Source organism: Zosterops lateralis, assembly GCF_965231275.1.
Source record: "Zosterops lateralis genome assembly, chromosome: 20".
Classification (NCBI taxonomy): Eukaryota; Metazoa; Chordata; class Aves; order Passeriformes; family Zosteropidae; genus Zosterops; species Zosterops lateralis.
The window spans coordinates 7,282,125-7,303,952 of record NC_139780.1 but is presented as its reverse complement, the minus strand read 5'-3'; the positions used below and the strand labels follow the sequence as shown (position 1 = coordinate 7,303,952).

The following is a 21,828-nucleotide window of genomic DNA, read 5'->3' as shown; positions in this document are numbered from 1 at the left end:
TGAAACTTCCCAAGGCCCTGTTTCTCAGGCTTGTATTCCCATCGCACCAGTTTGAGAATTCCCTAAAGAACAAAGATTAAAATGAGGAGTATGATGAGGACACTCCTGCCCACAGGGCAAGACAAATTTTTCTAACATGTTTTGCAGGGATGAGATGGAGTCAGTGATCACCTCAGACAACTGAAGGTTTTAAGAGAATTTATCAGCAGTTCTACAACTTTCAGATTTTCAAATACGAGAATATGTTAGAGAGAATTGTGGTCAAAGCCTGAGAGCTATAAAAGGACTCATTAGCCCTGGAAAGTGGTTTCTATGTGAAGAGAGATGATATGACCAAAGATGACCAAACTCAGAACCAGAAGTTTTCCAAGTGTGAAGCAAAGAACTTTGGACTTCCCTGGTTTAACGAGGGGAATGTCCAGTTTGTCCCTCTAACACACCACCAGCTCCATGCTGCTGTCCAGACACATGGGAAGGTTTGAGTGTGTGAATACCAACGACTGTCATCTATCAACTACCAACAATTCCTCCTTTGCAAGGGCAGCACTTCCCCTGTCCATGCAAACACCACCAGCACTCAGAGCAAGGAAGAGCTTTACGTGCAGAGAGATGAGCTGGCTGTACTTTAACATTCCCAAGCTCCCACTGGCAGGACCCTGAATGTTATTTCATATTCTTCTTAAACAAAAAAAAGATGCTTTCTATATATTACAAGTCTCTAAACAATAATTTTGAAATAGTTTATGAATTGATCAATAGCACCAGTATAAAACTGAATTGCTCAGGAGACCGGTACAAGAAAACTTCCAAAATTATTTGGCTACTGACTGGCTCACCAAACCCAAGCAGAATAATACTCCTGAAGCATCTCCCATTTTAAAAAAACTCAACTTTACCCACAGTGAATATTTTATACATTTATCAATAAATTTAAATAAAAGTGATAATGATTACTCACCCTAGGCCTGATCCCACAACCTTTACTCACACAAGCAGTCCCACAGGATTTTAATATCACCACCTCAACGAATAAGGGTTTGCAGGACACGTTTTAAATTATTCATATATTCACAGATTTTTAAGACCAGAAGGGACCATTATGATCATCTAGTCTGACCTCTTGTATAACAAAGGCCGTACAACTGTAGCCAGTAATATCTGCACTCACTGAGTCATCTGTAGTGAAACCGTGTTCAGCAAACTTCCAATATTGATTCAAATTTTTCATGAAAGAGAACTAAAATGGTTTAGAAAGTGGCTTGGACACACTTCCTCACAGTTGAACCCAATTATTCCTCTCTTTCTATTCAGAATTCTTCTGACTTCTGGACACTGGCTTTCAGCATGGTTTTCACAGACAGACTCCAGAGTCCAACACTACCTGAGGTACTCAGGCTAAAATCAAGCAATCTCACGAGTTCCTTCAAAACATTAATTGCCAGTTAATTACTATTCGCTTTCTGCACTTTTACCACTCCTGCCCTGCACCATAACTTTTGAGACACATATCATAAGTGGAAAGACATTCAATTAATGCTATCAGTGATGCACCAACAGGAAACCAAACATTTCCAACCACCAGCTTAAAGACAAAAAACACCTGAACCACATTTCTAAATTGTCTAAATGACTAACTGCTCAGCCTTTCCCACCCAACTTCTTCATCTGCTCCTCAAAGGACAGCTCTTATTTTAAATTACTCTTAAGACAGGTTTTATCATACTGTGTATGCATCCTGTAAGGTAAGAAGTTTATACTCAGAATATTACATGCAATTCAGAAATATCCAACTGGATTATAAACATCCCTGTTCAAGCTCCCCTCAGTGCACACAGACTTTCCAAGCCAGGGGGTTTATGCTCCATTAGTGGCCAGCACTGTGTAACGACTCTCCAATCACACAACTCTCAATGACACAAAGAAAGTGCTTTTTATTTTTCCATGTGTGCAATGTTTGCACAATGCTCATAGACTCTGTACTAGAAAGACTATTAGTTTCTATATAAAGACTGCCATAAAAGTTTTATAGTTTATCTATAAATGTATAAAGATTGCTGGTTTCGTTATAAACTCTGTTTCAATGCCAGTGGAAAGAAAAATTACCAGCAGAATAGAAGTAGCAATCTGCATAAGTACCAGCTTGCAAGCACACATACCTCAGTCATTCCTGGAGTAATTAACTGAACATACAATAGTTCATCAAATTACAGACAAGCCATCATACCACTGAGAGCAGCTCACAAACAGCAACCATCACAACAGCATTTTTCCTTTCCTTTTCAGATGAGGTATAAAGATTAAAACACTCAGGAACCAAATGCTGCACTACTCAAAAGAAAAAAGTATTTTAAAATGTACTGCATTTTCCAAGGTTGTGTAATTCCTCCTACACCTTCCATTGATTGTTTTACTACTTCCTATTTCTATATATTTATACAACAACTATTTCCTGTATTGTTTCTGATAGAAGTTCGTATCTTTGCTTCTAACTTCCTTGCCTTTAAATTAACCTAGGAGAGCTGTTAATCTTGGGAATAATCTTCATAACAGTGGACAGCCAAAATTCACATGGTGACTCGCCAGGGATGGTGTTTACAATATCCCAACAGCACAGGATTCCACTTACAAAACAGTAACTCCATAACTGACTTTTTATTAGGAACCCAAACTAGAAAACACAGCCATACAGAAGGATTTTTCTGGTTTTTGAAAGGAACACTTCTATCTACAGTGACTGCATTTTATAAAGAAAAACTAAGAGTTCTCATCTGGTTTAAATTCTGAGGTCATGCTAAAAATCCAGCACTGGAAAACTGTTGCTTATAATACCAGCAATTACTGATTTCATGCTAGGTAAAACCACAAACACACATATATACATTTTGTTCTTAAAAGCTATTATAAAGCAGCCCAACAAGTTAAAACAGTTTCACATTTAAAAATGTATCTCAAGACTACTCCAGCACCCCTCCTGCCATTCAAAAAAAGCCCCATTTTACACATTTCAAGAGGCCTGGAGCAATCATTAGCATTTTCTCCCCTTGGTAAGGCTCTTCAGTTACCTTGTCTATGACATTTTCTATAAAATATTCCCTTATACAGTTATTTAACAGATTTAAACCATAGGTGTCATTGTGGTCTGAACATGTCAAAGACAACTTGAGGGAAAAAAAATCAGGACACGCAGAATTCACTTTGTCAGTAATTACAATCAAAATTCCTGCAATGTGGCTGGCCTGCTCATTACTTCCTGACTTTGTATCAAACCCCTTATTTACATTTCAGATTACATTTTTCATGAAACAGTAAGATCTATCAGAGCTGAGAAGACTGAAATAATGAGGGAGAAATATTTTAATAAAACGTGTTGGATCTGCATTACTTCCGTGTCAGAAAGAAAGGTTTCTTCTGTAGCCATGGATCATTTATTCTGTCTCTAAATGAGAAGCAAAAGATGAAACTGATGAACTTTTACTGCCCATTTGTCTTTAGCAGACAATTAAGACAGAAGATCAAAATGGATTATCATACCATGCAGACAACTGGCCCAACAGTAATACATCTCCGGGACCACAGATTTGTAACTCTCTTTTATCCCTCCCCTTTCTTCTTACTCCTTTTTCCTCTCTAAAGGCAATGCTGGCTTTGTGGCTCAAGGGGAGCCAAAAGGCTGGTCATCATTATTCAGTCACAGATGTCAATCTAACCTCCCTTTTTTCTCAGTTTCTAAAGCAGTGAGGCACAATAATTTGTGACAGATTCTTTTACTGTAAGGTACAAAGAACACACAGAATAAAACATCTAGCAGCAGCGAGGGTCTCTGATCAGATGTGCTGGTACATGGGAAATACAGTGTATGTAAAAACAAGCACTGAGAGTTTAGATGAATAAAAAAAAACTTGAGGTGTTTTTCCTTTTTTTTTCCTTCGTAATAAGTGCTTACCTTGTGTTGATATAACTCAAATATTCCTTCTGGATTAAATCATAAATGTTTGATTGCTAGAAACAATTTTTGCCTGCACTAACATGCAGATCATCTCTCTCCTTTGCATACAGAGTACACACAGAAAAATCAAGGTTTTTTTACTGCGGATCTTCATCTGCAGTGACTTGGCATTTCTACTTTTTTTTTTTTTTTCTTCCAAAGAATAATAAACCAGAAGTTTTATGAAATAAACCTAACTTGACTGATTTGCAACTTATGTATTTTCAGAGCTCTAAATCAGTAAGGACAAACATGGATGTAGGTCTTCCTCTCTGGCTTACTTGAATGTTCACAAGTAAGTGATTTTTCAAATCTAAATCTGTCAGCTCTGGGCACGTTCTCCTCTTTAAGAACATCCAGCTACGAGGATCAGAAAATATTCCTTCTGTGCATCAACACAAAAAAGTCTCTGAAATCTACTAAAATCTGAAAAGTTCAGTCTCATTTCTTTTGCTTTCCCTGTAAAAGTTAGCATGTGCAAAATATCTGACAAGGTAAAACCCCACCCCAAACCCACACAAACACAGCTATGTGTTTTCAGGGGGTCTGACATCAGTGATTGGAAATTCTGACTAGAACTGAGTGAACATCTTACGAATTTTTATGAGCTTGTGGCTCCTCTGATTTTCATTCAGTCTTGCATATTCATAGCAATATAATACAAGTCTAACCATTTCCAGCAGAAGAAAGGGGATTTTTAGGAATTTTATGAAGTCAATTGTATTACAGGAGTCTCCTGTAACACCTTGATCCTGGACACAATTGACCGTCTTGGCTCTGAAGGACCATCCGTTCACTCATGATTAACCCGAGACACAACACTGCAGAAAAGCAGTTACTCCTCATGGAAATCCAACCTCAGAGAGCTGTTTATTAACAACTTACAGACCTACAGTAGCTATAAGGATGCAGTCCTCCAAAAGGTTTAGTTCCATGCTATACTCCCTGTGTACAGCAAGTCCTAACAATGAACTACAGTGAAAAGCAGACAGGTAGTTCAATAAGTGCTTTGAAAAAAATACTATTACTACAAAACCACCCAGAAGGCATGGTCAAGGTCCCTCTGCCCACAGTGATTACAGCCAAATATGAAACCATTTGTCTTGGCCCTATGAGCCAACACAGCTAACAATTTGTTAAATGCTTTAGTCTAAATGCCACAAAATTTCATGTTGTGTGAAAACATAATTAGAGGGAAAGGATCTGAGCTAAAATAGCTGAGCTGACCCTAACCTGATATCACCCAATATCAGAGACTCATTGAGGCCAAATTTATTGTTCCATTAAACAGCTCCCCCATGCCAGGACTGGAGGTGCAGGAGCTGAGCCCAGGGCAGCAGCAGCACTAAAGCTCCCCCTGACACCCCAGAACAATCCCTGCCTGAGCCCAGCTCCAGCCCAGGCCACTCCCCATGGCACAGCCAAGGACAAGGCAATCTGGAGGTGTTAATTCCCAAGTCAGCTAGAGATCCTGTGAAAAATTCCTAATTCAATCTGTGTTTAAACTGAATGATAAATCCCTGTGTGTTCTACCCACATTTGGGGTTTTATACCATCTTTTTGAAGTAGACTAGAGACTGCATGATCAGGCAAGAATTTAAAAAATGTGCTGTAGTGCCAGGTGCCCAGTTAAACACAGCTATAAACCTCAGACAATGCAGAGAGCTCTGCCAAATGAACTGCGGCTCTGGCACCTGAAGGCAAAAAGTGAAATTTATTAATCAATTTTCCTTCTCGCTCTCATGTTTGCTTGTAAAAACGAGATTGTAAACCAATCTTACGAGATCCAAATTCTTCCATTTTCTGCTTTAAATGTAAAAATGTTTTTATCCTTCTGCTTCTAATTACAGCTTCTTTTTCTTTCTAAGAATGAATTTATCTCTTTCAGTAAAAAGAGCAGCAATAATATGTTGAACAACCCTGAAATAAATTTTGTCATGTAAAAAATTAATTACGCATTCCAAACCTGGTCACTGTAGCCCTCTGGGAATTGCCTCCGCACCTCAGGATCTGTAAATAATTGACAGATAATATTAATTGGCTTTGGATTAGTGAGCAAGCAGAGAATCACACATTAATATTTGATCAGAAGATGATAGCAACCCTGGCAGGGGATCCAAGGAGGGCAGCTGAGGCTGCTATGCTGATAAGAGCAGGGAAGGACTTTTCAAGGCTCTCCCTTTACCCTCCTCCAGACAGAAAAAAACTGTACATAAAACACACACAAAACACACGAAACCAGAAATGTCTGTGTATGTACGTACACACACACATATATATATAAATATGAATTACTTTTAAAGAGAAGCCCTGGCGCTAGACTGAACTTTAGGCTGGTACTTGGGCAACATCTTTCCTGCTGCAATTTGCTACCTGGGCTTGTCACCAGCAAATGGCTACCGAATGCACTTCATTTTGGTTAAAATCAGACAACCAGTTTTTTCAGCTCTAGGCACTGTGCTAATTTATCTCCACAGACAGTTTTCATTGATACCAGTTTACAAATCCCTCAAAATTACCTTATACTTATATTAAGGTACGCTCCCTAGAAACCTAAAAATATTTATCCAGAATTTGAAAGAGGCAATTAACACAGCTCTGGAGCCTCTCTCATCAGGAAAACAAGTGTGAAACACTTCAGAGTAGCAAGCATTCAAGACTGATGCAACGTCCTTATTCCTTTGGCTGTCAGAATAAATAATATGGTAGTATTCCCTGAGAAGTTATCTTAAATTTAATTAGAGATGTTCATAAAACAACAGAATATCATGATTGAAATTATTTATACGACAACCTATTTAAAACAGATCTCTTCAAAGCCATCCATTTTTCAAAGGAATACATCGGAGAAGGCCACATTCCATTCTACAAAGATAATTTTTTAATTACAAAAGCCAAATCATACAACAATCAGGCAAGAGTTGAAAACCAAGTGCAGTGCATGAAGAGATGCACAGTACCAGGGCAGCATGGCCCTTCAGTGCCAGGCTGGGGTCGGCACTCACACCCAGCTCAGGGTGGCACAGGCACCTCCCCTGCTGCGAAACAGCGCTGGAGCCGGGAGCCGTGTCAGTTCAGCCATGGAGACTCCACTGCCAGCAGGTGCAAACTCCTTTTCAAGGTGTGCTCTTTCCACATGAGAAATCCAACAGCCTGGGCCTTCACAAACTTTCCAGCTTTACATTATCCAGACAATCAGATGCCTGGTCTTAACATTTCAATATAATATATATCAAACTGCGTATACACATATCTACATTACCACCGCAAGTCAGAAACAGAGAGCAAGGGATCTCCTTTCAAAGCCTTACTTTGAAAAATCTTCAGTCTACATGCAGGTAAGTGAGCAAAGTGTCCAAAGACACAAAAAGATGTGACCAGCTGTGCTGGCATGGGCCCCCTCTGCACACAGTTAGCAATTAACAGGACAGTATGGCTTCACACTTCAGCACAGCAAGTGCAGCATCAGTGGTTAAATGAAACCACTTTACTTAATAATAATTAAGTATTAAGATGCACATTAAGATGCACATTTTAAAATAAATTTTAAATTCATTATCAGAGGGCAAGATTTCAGAATTTCACAGAAAAAAACCTCCAAATCAATGAAAGAAATAAATTTGTATTGCTGCAGACATCTGTAATGGTGTCTGAACATGATACCTACATTCCTCCCGCCTCTTCTATTGATCCATTGCTCTCAACTTTATAAATATATATACACATACTGCCACACAACATTCTATCATTTACCATTTTTTAAGAGAAATTAAGAACTCAATTTGACATAAATCCAAAGTGTATTTGCTCTAAACACATTTGTCCATAGATGGCAAACCACATTCTCACTCATGAAAAATCCAACAAAACAGATCAGCCATATAAAGTAATTGTGTGTGTGTGTAAACACGTATTTTTCCTGTTTTCTTAGCATCTTGAAAGCCCTTCTGTGATCCTGAGCTCCCTGCCATGAAGGACAGCCCAGGCAAATGTACTGGAGTTTATTTCTGTGGAGCCTGAGAGCCCCATCTCAGCTCCTGGTCCAGAGACAGAGGTCTGTGTAGGGCTTTGTGAGGCTCCAGTGATCACACAGCTGAGCTCACCCTGAACAAACATACCCCTGTTAGTGGCTCTGTGGCCCCACCTGAGGGCCTGTGTGACACAGGGATACAGCTTGTCCACGGGCCACTTGAGATGACACATCTCACAACAGCATCAGGATGGCTAATCCAGACAAACTGGAACCCTACAGGTAAGAAAACCACTCTGAGGTATGCCTGGCAGCCACAGGTCCTCATGTTTTTACAAGTCATTTCTGTTTACGGTTGCGTCAGCTTCATCATTTCACCTTTTAAATGGTCTGGGAATATTTACTAAACTTACAGCATCTTTATTTGGAAAACACTACATTGGTTACAGGAAAAAAAAAAAACAACCCACACAAAAACTACTTCAGGTCTTACAGCTTTCATCACTGCATCCATTCTCCACTGCTAACCCAATGTGCATTTGTAAGGTGTTTTCAACCATACTTACCTACACACAACAGAAATATATTTAAATTCTTCATGCTCATGCCATGAAGTTTCAGGAAGCCAGACCACCCTCACTACAGCAAGAGGACTGACACAAATATGTACAATAGTGGCCCTCAAGACACACGACTTAATGAAATATAAATATATCCACACCAAACATTGCTACTACATTACTCAGTACAGCCAGGCTCTCCCCTGAAGGGATAAGCACCCAAAAATCAAAACAGACATGATATCCAAATTATTCTGAACAAGAGAAGACAGTCAAACAAACAGATACAGGCCAAGCCTGCACCCAGGAATGAGCTTTAATCAGCACCACGAGTATCAGTGAAAACTGTTTCAGCACTCGTGTGAAATACTTGGTAAACACATGAACGGAACTGACTGTCAACTCTGCCTGTAAAACTAAAGTAACTTGGGAACTTCAAACACTTTTACTTGCAGTAATTTGTTTTGCACAGCGAATGCAAACAGTTAGATGCAGCTCCATTGTAGTTGTAGACAGTAAAGAAAGCCCTTTGCAACTCAAAACATTGGAAACGCTGTTATTCCAGGTACTTAACAGGCTTTCGAGTGAAATGATGCAAAGTAAACACATGTAAAATACTTTTTTCAAGTTCAGGAGAGTGGAATCTATTTGCCGACATCAGAACAAGGGAAGAGCCAGGCTGAAATCCCAACCAACCTCTTGCACAGCTACAGTAAAGCACTGAACTGAAGCTTTGCAGTCACCAATAATTTAACGGAACTCTGAAAGCTCAGCTGAGAGCAGGAGACCTTGCAAACCAGGAACAAACACAGTGCAGGTTCACCCCAAAAGGAGAAAGTCACAGGAATTATGGAGATCCTTCTCAAACTAAACTTGTCCCAAAGCCCAAAACAAGAATTCAGATTGTGCTACACGCTGAACTTTTCTGTTGTTGGTAACCTAGTATCTCCTGTTCATCTTTGATTACAACTGGTTTTGTAGTTTCAGCCCACAAAGATGACAAGATCCACACAGTTTATGCCTAAATCAAGTGCTAACAAACAGCCATCCATGAATATAAATACATGCTGAAATAAATACAGCACTGGAAACTGTAAGTTGCAAATGTCAAGCAGAAAGAATACAAGCAATAACATTCCAAAATAAAGCTAAAATACACCATCCCATCTGCAATCTCTCCTTCTTGTAGGGGCACAAGTGCAATGAACTACACATATGCCACAAACTGCTGGTACCAAGAAAAAAAGTCCATTTTATTCCTAACGCTTCCACTCAGGTTTAAAAAGCTTGTTAACCAATGGCACATTGTATCAATTTCCTAAGATTCATGAGTGACTTCAGTGAAGCCAGTGTGGGCTCACTTACCAACCTGACACGCACCACTAGAAGCTCTCTTCTCTGAGGACACAGCTCCATACTAAGCAGCTGCTGCCACAAAATCTCAGCTGGCCAAAGATCTGGAGCTCCAGCAGTCCTTGTTACTCCCCAGGGACAGCCTGTCCCAGGGAGGGGTGGGTTGGAAAATCCTGTATGAAATAGGTTCTGTGGCTATTTCTGCAGCAGCTTTCCTTACAACTATTTTAAGGGGTTCTTCCGAGGGAACCGACTGAATCACTCCCCACAGGAACATCGTGGGGGTTGTTCTGGAAAGGGGTGAGAGAAGCCAGTGCTCGTTCCTGGGGACTGCATAGCAAGGTTTTTCTGCACTGTCACAGAAGCATTTACAGACTCACCAAAGGGCTAACACTGATTCCACGCTGGCTGAGTGAAGTTCTCATGGCTAACACTCCCAGTTTTTCCCTCAGGAAGTGGAGATTCCACATCACATCTGTGCATATTACGTAGAGCACTGCATTAATTACTCAGCCATATTCCAGCTATTATTAGTAGTATTTCATTAAATATGTGAACGTTTCAAAGTTCCAAAAGCTATCCCTGCTTCTCCTCACAGAATCTTGTCCAACAAAAAGCCAAGTACAGCAGAATATTGAAATTAGCTGTGAACTGTATAATCCCATTGTTCAATTTCATGGCATTTAAGACAGTACTTTCCCCTCCACACAAGTCTGGATGTTAATCCATGCTGGAACCTGATTTAATTTTCCAGATGACAGGATGGGAACATGCTACAATGGCATATTAGTGTAACTATGCTGCTCTTTTACTCACGACTTTTCTTACGTCATAAAGTGAGGAGTTTTGCTTTTAAAAGACACACGCTTAATTCTTCTACAAACAGCACAGGACAAACTGGTCTGTATTTGAATTGTATGTAAATTATAAGACCAGGGAAGTTTTCAAAATACTTCCCAGAGTAAACCATGCAAACCCAATATAAACAAACTTGCTTCTTCTGTTAAGTCATCCAATTTAATCCATACTGGCTACAAATAATTAATTTCAATTCCAAATTGAAAAATATAGCAAAAATTACTTCATTTTTTCTCCTAAGTAATTATTTACCTCATTCTCTTCTTTAAGGTCCTTATAGCTGCAATCCCTCTAAAATTAACTAAATTCCATTCAGAGTAACTTTAAATTTCAACACCCACTACATCTCATCCTTATGCAGCACAACTGAAAAGCAATGCAAACTTCTTTCCAAACCTCTGCAAACTTCTTGGTGTCCTGCACTCAGCACAGCCGAACACTCCTGCTTGCCCCTAACCTGCTGCAGCTCAGCCTGCAGACACCATCTCGGAGAGGGGGAAGCAGGGGAGGAGGGAAAAAGGCGGGGATAGGTGGAGGAAATGTGGGAAAGAAAAAACCTACACACACACAAGAAGACAAACACAAAACCTCAGAACAAGTTCTGGCATAAAACACATATGGAATAAAATTTTCCATTTTTATTTAATATGCAGCTTTAAGCCTTCCATCTTTTCTTTTTAAAGTGCACTTTATTCTAAAAGTATGGAAGTCAGAAAACAACCGAGATGCGAAAGAAAATTCCAAAATCAAGCCTTACACCCCAGCACACAACCCGCTGCCAGCACCACGGTGTGTGAGACCGACATCACCCCGAAGTGTCGCTGAGCACAGCCAGAACCCGCAGCAGGTTCCCCGCTTGAACACACAACCCATGTGAGAAGAGTCTTTAATCAACCCCTTCACCCAGCAGATCACAGTGCAAACAAATATCCCAACCCCAGGATCCAGGCTGCACCTTGTGCCAGTCTGGCCCTCAGTGGGTGGACAGGGCCCTGCAGTAACAGCAGCTCCTGAAGGTTCTGTGCACCCCTGACAAGCACAGCTGAGGGAACCAGCCAGGACTGGAGCTTCAGCTGCTGTGCACAAGGCCACGACAGTCATGGCACAAAAAACAGACTCACAAGTTTGCCTCTCTCTCTTTAACAGAACATTTGGAAGTCTGCCCTGCAAGTGCCAAAAACCTCACTGGTAACATGAAAATGCTTTTCACAACAGTTTAATCTAGAAACATAATATAAGGTTTGTAACTCACACACAATATGCTGTTCAGACTTCAGTAAAGTGATGTGAAAGCAGGAAAGACTGAGAGCAAAGGCAGTATAAAATATACATCATAGGAAACAGGAAGGAAGGGAGAAAACCAGAACAGATTAGGCAAATCACTATGATTTCCATAATTGTTTTTATATTATTAACACATCAAGAGCCAGAGGGGCAGTGAGGAACAAAACTTTCCTCGGCGGTGCTTAGCAACATCTTATATGTGTTTTTCAAAAAATCCTTCCAAAAAAAGCAGGTTAAGCTACAGATTTCCTCGCGGATTTTTACTTTAGGCAATATACAGGTCTCCAGAATGAAGAGATGTAGAGAGGCAACAGCTCCAACAACTCAAAAACTGGCACCCATTGTCAGTTATATCCATACACCTGAGGTGCACACTAGGCTTTCTGATCCCCTCACACCATCTTTCCAGTGCAGGCATGAGACCAGCAGCAGCTTTATAAGCCACTCAGAATAAATGTTAAATATAAGAGTTTCACTGTTTCTAGCAGACAAACCAACTTTCCATCTAAAGGGGTCTTGGTTCACTTTACAATCCTGTTAAATAAACAGAGGCAACACTCACTTCTTGGATAAGAAGACAGGAAAAACACTCGCTGCCTTTTACAAACAGAAGAGGCTCCATTGGTTTCCTCATCAATTATTCGGTGTCATGTCAAGTTGTTGAACTGCCCAGCTTGCCACGTGCAGAGCATTTAGTCAGACTCTCTTATAAGGCAACACGTTCCATCTTAACTGCCATTATTTACTCCCTCAGACTCTCATATGGAATGGGGCCAGGTTTAATCAAAACTTTACTAATTCGTTTAACCGAAGTTGGGAAACATTTGTGGTACAGGCAGAGTGTTCAAAATATGAAATACAATTGGGGAAATACCTCCCTATTAAATCCTTTGGTTCTTTTCTTTCATCCATATCACAATACTGGTTTTACAAAACCCAGTTGTATAATGGTGCACATTAATGTCTATTGCTAACATCCTAAACCGCTAAGAGTAGGGAGAGATTGGAAAGCATAAGATGTCTTCAGCGATCAGCAAACTCAGAATTATTTCTTTACAAAGAAAAGCAGGAAGCTTTCCATCCAGATTAATTTTAAAACTCCTGATACTGACAGAACTAAAGTTAGAACAAAAAGAAAGGGATGCACAGGATAGAGCAAAAACTAAAATAACCGCAATCAAAACCAGAAGACAAAATAAGCACTTATTTCGGTTACATGTTTCTCCCATCTTCATTTGAAGTCTTCAGATCTTTTCTTTGCACTGGTTAATGACTTTGGTGATACCTCAAGCCCACATTAAAGCACGGTTGATGAATCTTTTGAGTTTGCTTTACTGTGCACTTAAGGGGATATTTCTCTTGATAACCATCTGTTCCTCAGCCAACCCAGAAATGCAGTATTTCTGCAAATTGAAGCCAAACTCCAGGAGTCTTGCAAACTGCAAATTTTGAATGGATTAAATTTTTAATTCTCTTTTTCCCCCTGTAATTTTAGTTGGCAAATTATACAGCAGCTAAAACTTGCAAAAAATACAATTAGGTAAAATCATACTTCAATGGTCAAGAAATCCACAAAGCCTGGCTTACAAAATTAAATACGAAGTGTTTTGAAACATTTTACAGGCTGCCTGTAATAATTATACAAAAGAGTTTAAATGCATAAGTTGAATGGGAACACCTACTTTAAGCAGGCTTTTTTGGGGTTTAATAATTTTTCTAATTTACTTGTGTTTGATCAGAGTATTTTTTCCTCATAACCTTTTTGACACTCTATAAATTTAATAGAGATGTGTTTCAAGTGCTCAGGCCGTGAATACTGAATTTGTTTCTCTCCTGCCTCTTTGTATTTATACTCCAAGACAGCGGAGTTGCCTGGTGACAGTCTTCCCACTTCCACAGCAGCTGGCAAGCCCTCCTTGTCCTGGGAATATGAAAGGACCAGTTAACTAATATTTCAGGGTCTGATTTAAACGTGACAGTCTGGAAGTGCCAATACCATGCAGGGCAGGACCTACAAGCTAAGATTTTTCTGAAAGTCTCAGAAGCAATAAAGAAAGAAAAATAAAAAGATCTTTATCACATTTAGCTAACATGCAGCAAAAAATAGCCCTGATTAATTAATTAATCCAAATTAGGGCATCATGTAGGGTTTAACAATACCAGACACAAACAGTGATTGTCTAAATCTGTTAACTTAGATTTTCAGAATGCAAATTCTCAGGCTAAGTCCAGAGCAACCAGAGATTTGACAGCTTTACAAGAAACAGTCACTTCTCTAATATTTACAGGACATATATTTCAGATGGCTTCTGAATGTCTGTCTGCTAGCCCGACATTATTGCTTCTGCTGAAGGGCCAAGCACATGCACCCAAAACAATTTCTCTAAGCTCATTTTGTACAGTAGCAAAAATAAAAGCTATATTTGATAAAATCAGAGCTTATAGCCAACAGAATTAAAATCCAACAGTATTAATTATCGTACTAAGCACCTTCATTTTAAAAAATCCTTAATCAATTAATTTTACGAGAAATTTTTATGCAATGTTAAATTTTCTACTTTCCTGTGTCAACCAAATAACTTTTAACTTGGTTGTGTCTCTGAAGAAAACCAGAATTAACATTTTAACATCATATTGCCTTTTAGCAATAGTGTATTAAAAGGAACTTGTGTAAAACCACAATGTGGCCATGGCAATCAATCAACTGCATTACAAAACCTAAAGGAATTGCTAATGAAAATAAAAAATATTTTCCAACACACTGCTAGGCTTTTCACTACTAGAAAATACTTTGAGTTTTATAAACATTTTCTAAGCCGCTTTATTTTTGTCATTTTTGGGTTTAGCTTTAATGATAGTTTGGCCATTTAAATTTGGTAATAACCTGTATTTTCCATGTTTTAGAGAACATTTTACAGTTGTTTAATTTTCTTTCAATTTCTTTCCAAACTTCACCAGCCATGATAACTTCAGACAGACATATTGTCAGAGAAATACATAAAGCGCTGCAGAAATGCATTCACTGCGATATGGACTGCCACACAGCAGGTTTAATGTGAACTGACTGAAAAAGGACGTGGAACAGAAGTGTTGCAGCCAACCATAAGTTCTTGAAGTGTTGTACTAAGAAAGGAAAACCAACAACCCTTCTCTTGAGCAACTGGATAATTGCCCGAACTACAGAGAGAAATCTTCTTTGTTACACATGCAACAGTGAATACTGATTTCTAAGCCTCAAGCTATGTAACTTTCTAACGTTTCAAACTCTGACCCCACTTTCATACTCTCAATATTGATAGTCTCCAACTGTTTCCAGTCTCCAAGTGCCCATGTGTTACTGCAGTGGAGCAGCACTGCTTGCAGACACTGCTCTGTCCCCAGCTGCACAAATTCTCTCTGAGGGGAACCTCCAGCACAGAGGAAACAGAGCTGAACCATCAGCTGGGGCTTGGTGGCTTCTGTTAGTGCATCTCTGCTCAGTTCAGGATGCTTTAGTGATTTGTATGGCACTGAAACAAAACGAACTATTCTTATCAAAGATGAAACGCTGAAAACCTCCTTCTCAATTCCATTGGTCCCTGCAGTGGAGATATCGCCACAAAAGCTTTTGGGCATGTGCAGTAAGATACAGCTTATCTGTCATACCATAAATCTGATTCATGCATGTCCTCATCAACAAAGGACAGCCAAACCTCATGAGCATTTCTGGGGAGCTGATTTCATAATGGTGTTCTGGCTGTAGCTTTTCCAGTGTAGCCACACTTGGAGCTTCACCCTCACTGCACTGACAACTCCAGAAAGCTGGGCTATGAAACAGAACTGAACAAGAGTTTCCACGGTCAACAACGCTCATTCCTGAGCTTTGAGGTGTGCAAGTTCATATATTAAATGATCATACGTAAGAGAGAGCAATAATTATTTTATTGGGACGCTTCAGAACTTGGCCTTGTACCCTTCAGTACTCAGCCTCGCCTTTTTGTTTCAGCTTGAGCCATGCAACATGCCCATCTCAACTCAACACTCCTATCAGTGCTGCCCATTCTTTCAAAATGGTAAAACAGTAAAAATCTGTAAGAACAGGTAAGCTGGAATCCAGTTTAAAAACAAAAAAAAGAGAGACCGGTCACAGTGAGCCTTACCTAAGGCTGCAGCATCACTGAGGTCCCATGAAAGCCTTCCACTAAAGCATTAAATGAGAGGAAAGTTTGTAAGAACAGGAAAAGCATCCAACATGCACCCCAGCAAAACATTTCTGTGGAGTCAGAAAAGTTGATGACAGAAGTTGAACTTCTCAAACGCCACTGAAAACTTAGTGAGGGTGAGAGGAAGGAGGTCCTAACATGGAAAAATACATCTCATGGAGCTAATGAGATAAAAGAGAAACAAAATCACTGCGTGTTCAGCTGCTCAGAATGACTTCTCCCTTTTGGAGGAAAGCTCATTAACTGGACAGCATCAGGCAGTACAACAGAGCCTTGGATATACTGACACTTGCAGGACTGACCTAGCTCATGGCTGCAATGCTTTCAGTTACCATTAGCAAAGCTCACTATGCTGTGTGCAATGCTGTAAGGAAAAGAAGGTCTCTGTGAAAGGAAGTTTAGCACATTTAAAGCAATGCTGTTGGCTTGAAGAAAAATTTGGTTTAGATAAAGAGGAGTTTGCTGATATTCAGTGCAGCTAGACAGGAAATCTATCATCTCACTAAAAAAATTTAAAACATTTTTGCTACTGTAGAAAAGACAAGGGTATCAAAAGGATTTCTAACCGCAAAAAATGTTTTCAGACACTTGATACTTCCAAGATGTATGAGAACATACATCGAGCTATCAAAATGTTCCTGAGAGAGCAGAGTAGTCCAGTTCTGAGCGGGAACATTTCATAATCATGCTGCAGCCCTGGAAATCAGGCATATATAAACCCAGCAATGTCACTAATTTCCTTTCTCTTTCCCTCGCCCAGCTTTAAGAAACCACAAACTCCCAGGTAAACTTTCAGCCCTTTTCAAAGCCCTACAGATTCATTTCAATCTGGTCACCCTTAGCAGCAGATTTGGTGAAAACAATCTTTTTCCTTCACTACCAATTCCAAAGGTAATCTAAAACTGTAACTTGAATCCACTTGTACGACCTCTCTCCAGGCTGATGATCCCGGCGGTGCTGAAGCGCAGCTGGCCCTTGACTCTGGGACTGGGACGCTGGGGGAAACAGTTTCCACAAATCTGACAAACCAGAAAGAAGTGCAAGAGCTGGGGTGGCTCTCATCACACAGCAGCACACCTTGAGCAGTACCTACTCTGCTCTCATTACCTCATTCCATGGCTAATTGGGTTTCTAAGCTCTCTGCTCCCCAGCTGCTTTTTCCAGGTCTGAATTCATACTGCTGTTGTACTCTCACCAGAAGAATTTCAAGCATCAACAGGTCATTTCTAAAAACTCTCATTTTTGCTTAACGCTTACTTGTGCTACCTCCAAGCACCCTTTTCTAAGAACAGAAATTAATGACATTTACCACGATTTACCTGTTGAAAAATAAACATATATCACTAACTCTAGTACCACAACACCAATGCTCCATGCCATAATTGTTCCATAGAGGCTCCACAGCCTTTTCCTAAGTGACCAAACTACTGATGAAGTTCTCTCCCTCTTTTTATACTAGTATATATGTTTAATTTTTAAACATGAAAGATTAAATTAGAAGCTGCCCATACAAACACAACTCCTTTTAAAAAGGCTCAAAACACTGTATTTACATCTGCAAGTACTCACGTTATTACTACAACCTTTATAACAGAGCTTAGGTTTGCTTCAAACAAAACAGGGTTCTCAGCGATAGAGGCCCAAGAAAAAGCCCTGCATACAGTTAGTCTACAAAGAATTAACTGGATTAATTAGCAAGGGATTTGAGAAGCAGCTTGGAGCTAGAAAACCAAAACACTAAATTGTTTAAATACTTTGGCAATGGATCAAGGTTTCTAGGCAGCCCTATGTTCCATTCTCTCCTTTTTTTTTTTGCTCGGTGTTTTAACACATTTAACCTGACGAGGTACTTTTTCATGAGATATGAATGACACTGTCAAAATACCAAAAAAGAAGATGTGAATTAAAAAATGCCACAAGCTGTTAGCAATTCTGCCAACATGCATGAGCCCAGGCAACATTAATTAAAAATCAATAGCTTAGGACATAAATAGCTCTTATCTCTGTTATAGTATATCTCTAACATAACTCTTTATTAAAGAAAAAAAAGGAGAAAAAAAGCCAGTGTCTCTGCTATTATACTGACTGAATTGACCACAACAAAGCAAAAGAAATAAGGCAAAAACCCTGAGCAAAGAAACCCTTATGAGAAAGGGAGGACAGGCATATGAATGATTGGAATGCTTCAGCCTTGCACTATCATTAACACATAACCGACTGGAAACAGCCACACTGCAAATACTTGGAGAACAAGTTACCAGGAAGAACATTCCATGTTTTCAATGCTAATATGATTCTATACAAAATCCTTCTTGCCAAAGAAACAAAAATAACATGCACATCTTTCTGTCAGCTAGAAGTTAGTAATCTGTATCTTCCTGAGTTTATTCATCAGTGTTTTTATTTTGCATCTCAACTAAAGATTGCAAATTCTTTGATAATTATAAAATAAAGATGAGAAAAAGCAAGAAATTGAACTCAACCTTTATTTACTTTGGCGGCACCATCTTCAAATTAAAGTTACATTATCAGGCATCAAAGCTAAAAGACTTAAGATTAACTAGGAATTTAAACCACAGCTTTCAACAGCTGTTTTCACACTTGCAGAGTGCCAAACCTTTGAAAGACCCAAACCCATTTTTTAACACAAATCACCTAAAGCCAACCAAGCTGGATGTGGAGTTTGGGTCTGTCATACCTCCCAGACAACCATGACAATTTAGACTTCTGGAGAGTTTCTGCAGAAAATTAACATGAAACAGAAGACATAAAATCATACTGAAATGGAAATGCTAAGCTTAGGGTTTTTTTTGTTAAACAATTCCTGCTTTATCCAAGGATTATTAATGACAGGCATATCAAATGCTTCCATCAAGACACAGTAGTCTATAATCAGTGATGAAGAATTCAAACAAATGGAAACATTTCACTATGTCAACTGGATTTTTAGTCCTACCTTGCACTTGCACTTCAGCACACTCCTACTTCTTCCTATCCCCTTGTCATAATCCCAACTCCCAAAAATTTATTGATTGAAGTGCAAGCACAAGAAAATCAAAGGTTCTATTCACAAAGTGTCACAAAGACACCAAGTGTCAGGACAGGGAAACAGAAGACCTCATTTTTCACAAGATCTTTTGCTCTAACTTTTCATTGAGGTACAGTCAGAAATTATGTACTTCATTCTGAACTGTCCACATTCCATCCCAGCTATTGCCAATTCCAGTTAACCTCGTTTAAGGTGCACTGAATACAAGCTTTTGTTGCTGCATTTGATACAACACAATTCTTCATCTAGAAAGTTAATTATGCAATGTTATTTTTTAGTAGGAGAAGTACATGAGAAGACAGAACTGCCGTTATTAGAGTTCCTCTAGACAGAACAAATTGAAATTCCACCAATAATGCTTTTTGTCATTGTAAAAAGACAAACTAGCATTTCAACCATTGTCTCCATAGAAGGTTCAAGAAAACGAAACAATTCCAAGACTTTGTTAAATCAACTGTCTCCATTTTACTTGATCATTATAAATAAAACTGAATAGAAGATGCACAAGTAATTTGTAAACTCTTTCAAAGGATCTGATTTACATTTTTCTTCTACAAAGATGAAGATCTCCCCATAACATGCTCCATTTGTGTTAAATATTAAATTAAGACACTCATACTACATATATGGCAAAAATGGAATATATTTTTGATATGTTTTGGAATTCAGCAGTCTAACGCTGTTTATAATACTGGAGCAAATACTGCCACCAATAAAGAAACAAACATTAAAAAGGTGTCCTTTAAGCTTCCCTTTAAGGCATCTACCATAATCGTATAATTTGCTCTGGACATCATTAAAATGTAAAGTTAATGAGGATTCAGCTGAAAACAGAAGAAATGTAACCTATTTTCAGGCAAAACTTCTAACACTGCAATCAGAGGGAAAACCTCTTTGATGTCTCTTTGTCTCTTCTCATTAATTTTCTTTTGGTTTAAAAAAACACAAAGGCTGTTTAAACTAAAAAATGCATAGAAGTTTAAACATGGTAATTATAGTCGAGCTGCAATGAGGTCATTAGGTTTTTAAAACTTTGAGATAAACAAAATTGAGATGTATGACTATTTTAAAAACATGTCAATACTTAATTTTAATTGTCCATGTGATTGATACCCACTGCATTCTAAGGATTTAGTCTAGATACAGAACTGTTTCAAGATGACTTAGTGAAGGACAGAATCCCATGGCCAGGGTAGAGCAAAGCGATCAAGAAATACATCAAAATGAAGAGCTGTAATTACTGTATTACTGGATGCCACAATTAGTATGTCTAAGTGCAACAAAACACACTTTTGCCATCCATGCAATAGAAATGGCAAATTGTGAGATTTTACTACTCTTTATCTCTATGGTTCATTAAGGAATAAAATATTGAACAAGTTATATAATTCTATTTATTCACTACATCTTTTCTTGTTTATGAACACTGCCAAGGTACACACAAAGTTGCACACTTCTGTTTAACATGCTAACTCTTTCTAACAGAAAATACCTTGAAGAGATATCTTTAATTACACAGTATTGATGCAACCTGTGATATACTGTACTGATAGATATTTTTAGCAAATAATTTACAAGTAAATTTTCCCAAACACAAACTAAAAACAATTTTTACCACTGCTCTGTACAAAAGAAGATGATGGATCATCACAAACACAAGGCCTTAAGCCACAAATACACAGGGCAAATATAATCTGATTTTTAGTGTAGAAGGAATTTAATCACAATGAAGCAAAATAAGGATATTTATAACACTTTTCTGTGTGCCAGGACCACCTCTAGATAAAATGGAGTAAGATGAGATCAATATATTATTTTGTGGCAAATGTAAAAGAAAAAGTATGAATGTTAATGCACTTGTGGACAGAGGTTATGGCTTTAAGAGAGGGTTATTTACCCTAATGAATCTTTTTTACATGTTTGATAAACTCTTCAAATTAAACTGAGTCAATGACCAACAGACAAGTATCAGATAAAACCAGAAACTACTTTAGATGCAAGTGAAGCACAACTCCAGGAGAAAATTTCAAACCTATTTCAAAGCAAGTTTTGGGGGCTTTGTTTTGAGGTTGAGGTTTTTGCATTTTTCCTTTCCTCTGCCATGTTTTATTAGGATTTCTCAGGCCTTGCATCCTACAGATGTACAGCCCATTCTACAGCCAGTGGCAGCTTCTGCTCCACCAGAGCTGCTCCTCCCCTCCTGGGACCTTCCCTGCTTGTCTGCTCTCTTAGTGCCACATTCACACCAACACAAAGCACACCACTGAAATAACACCCAGTCAAATATACATCTTACCAACAGGAAACACCAGCAACCTGACTCTGCTTCTGCCCACAATGTGCTGCTCAATCAGCCATTCTGTCTTCACATTTTCACACTTGGCTTGAGTCTGCATTAAGTATTTTTGATAGGTGTTTCTCCACAGAGTGATAATCTGGTATTAGAATCTTTGAAACAGAAGATCTCAAGGATCTCCGAAGTATCTTACAGACAGAAATTAGAGTCATTTACTTAAGGGATGTAACAATGTAAGGATCAATTAATGAAGAGGTCATTTTACCACTAT

At 38.8% G+C, this 21,828-nt stretch overlaps 1 protein-coding gene across 3 annotated transcripts in view; it reads right to left on the bottom strand.

Moving 5' to 3' along the window:
• DENND1A (DENN domain containing 1A) overlaps nt 1-21,828 on the bottom strand; it is a 150,091-nt gene that overhangs the window by 113,507 nt on the left and 14,756 nt on the right. For all 3 annotated transcript variants that reach the window (XM_083875634.1, XM_083875632.1, XM_083875633.1), the window contains exon 3: nt 5,952-5,995. In XM_083875634.1, the coding sequence (XP_083731760.1) occupies nt 5,952-5,995 (44 nt within the window). The remainder of the gene's footprint in view (nt 1-5,951; nt 5,996-21,828) is intronic.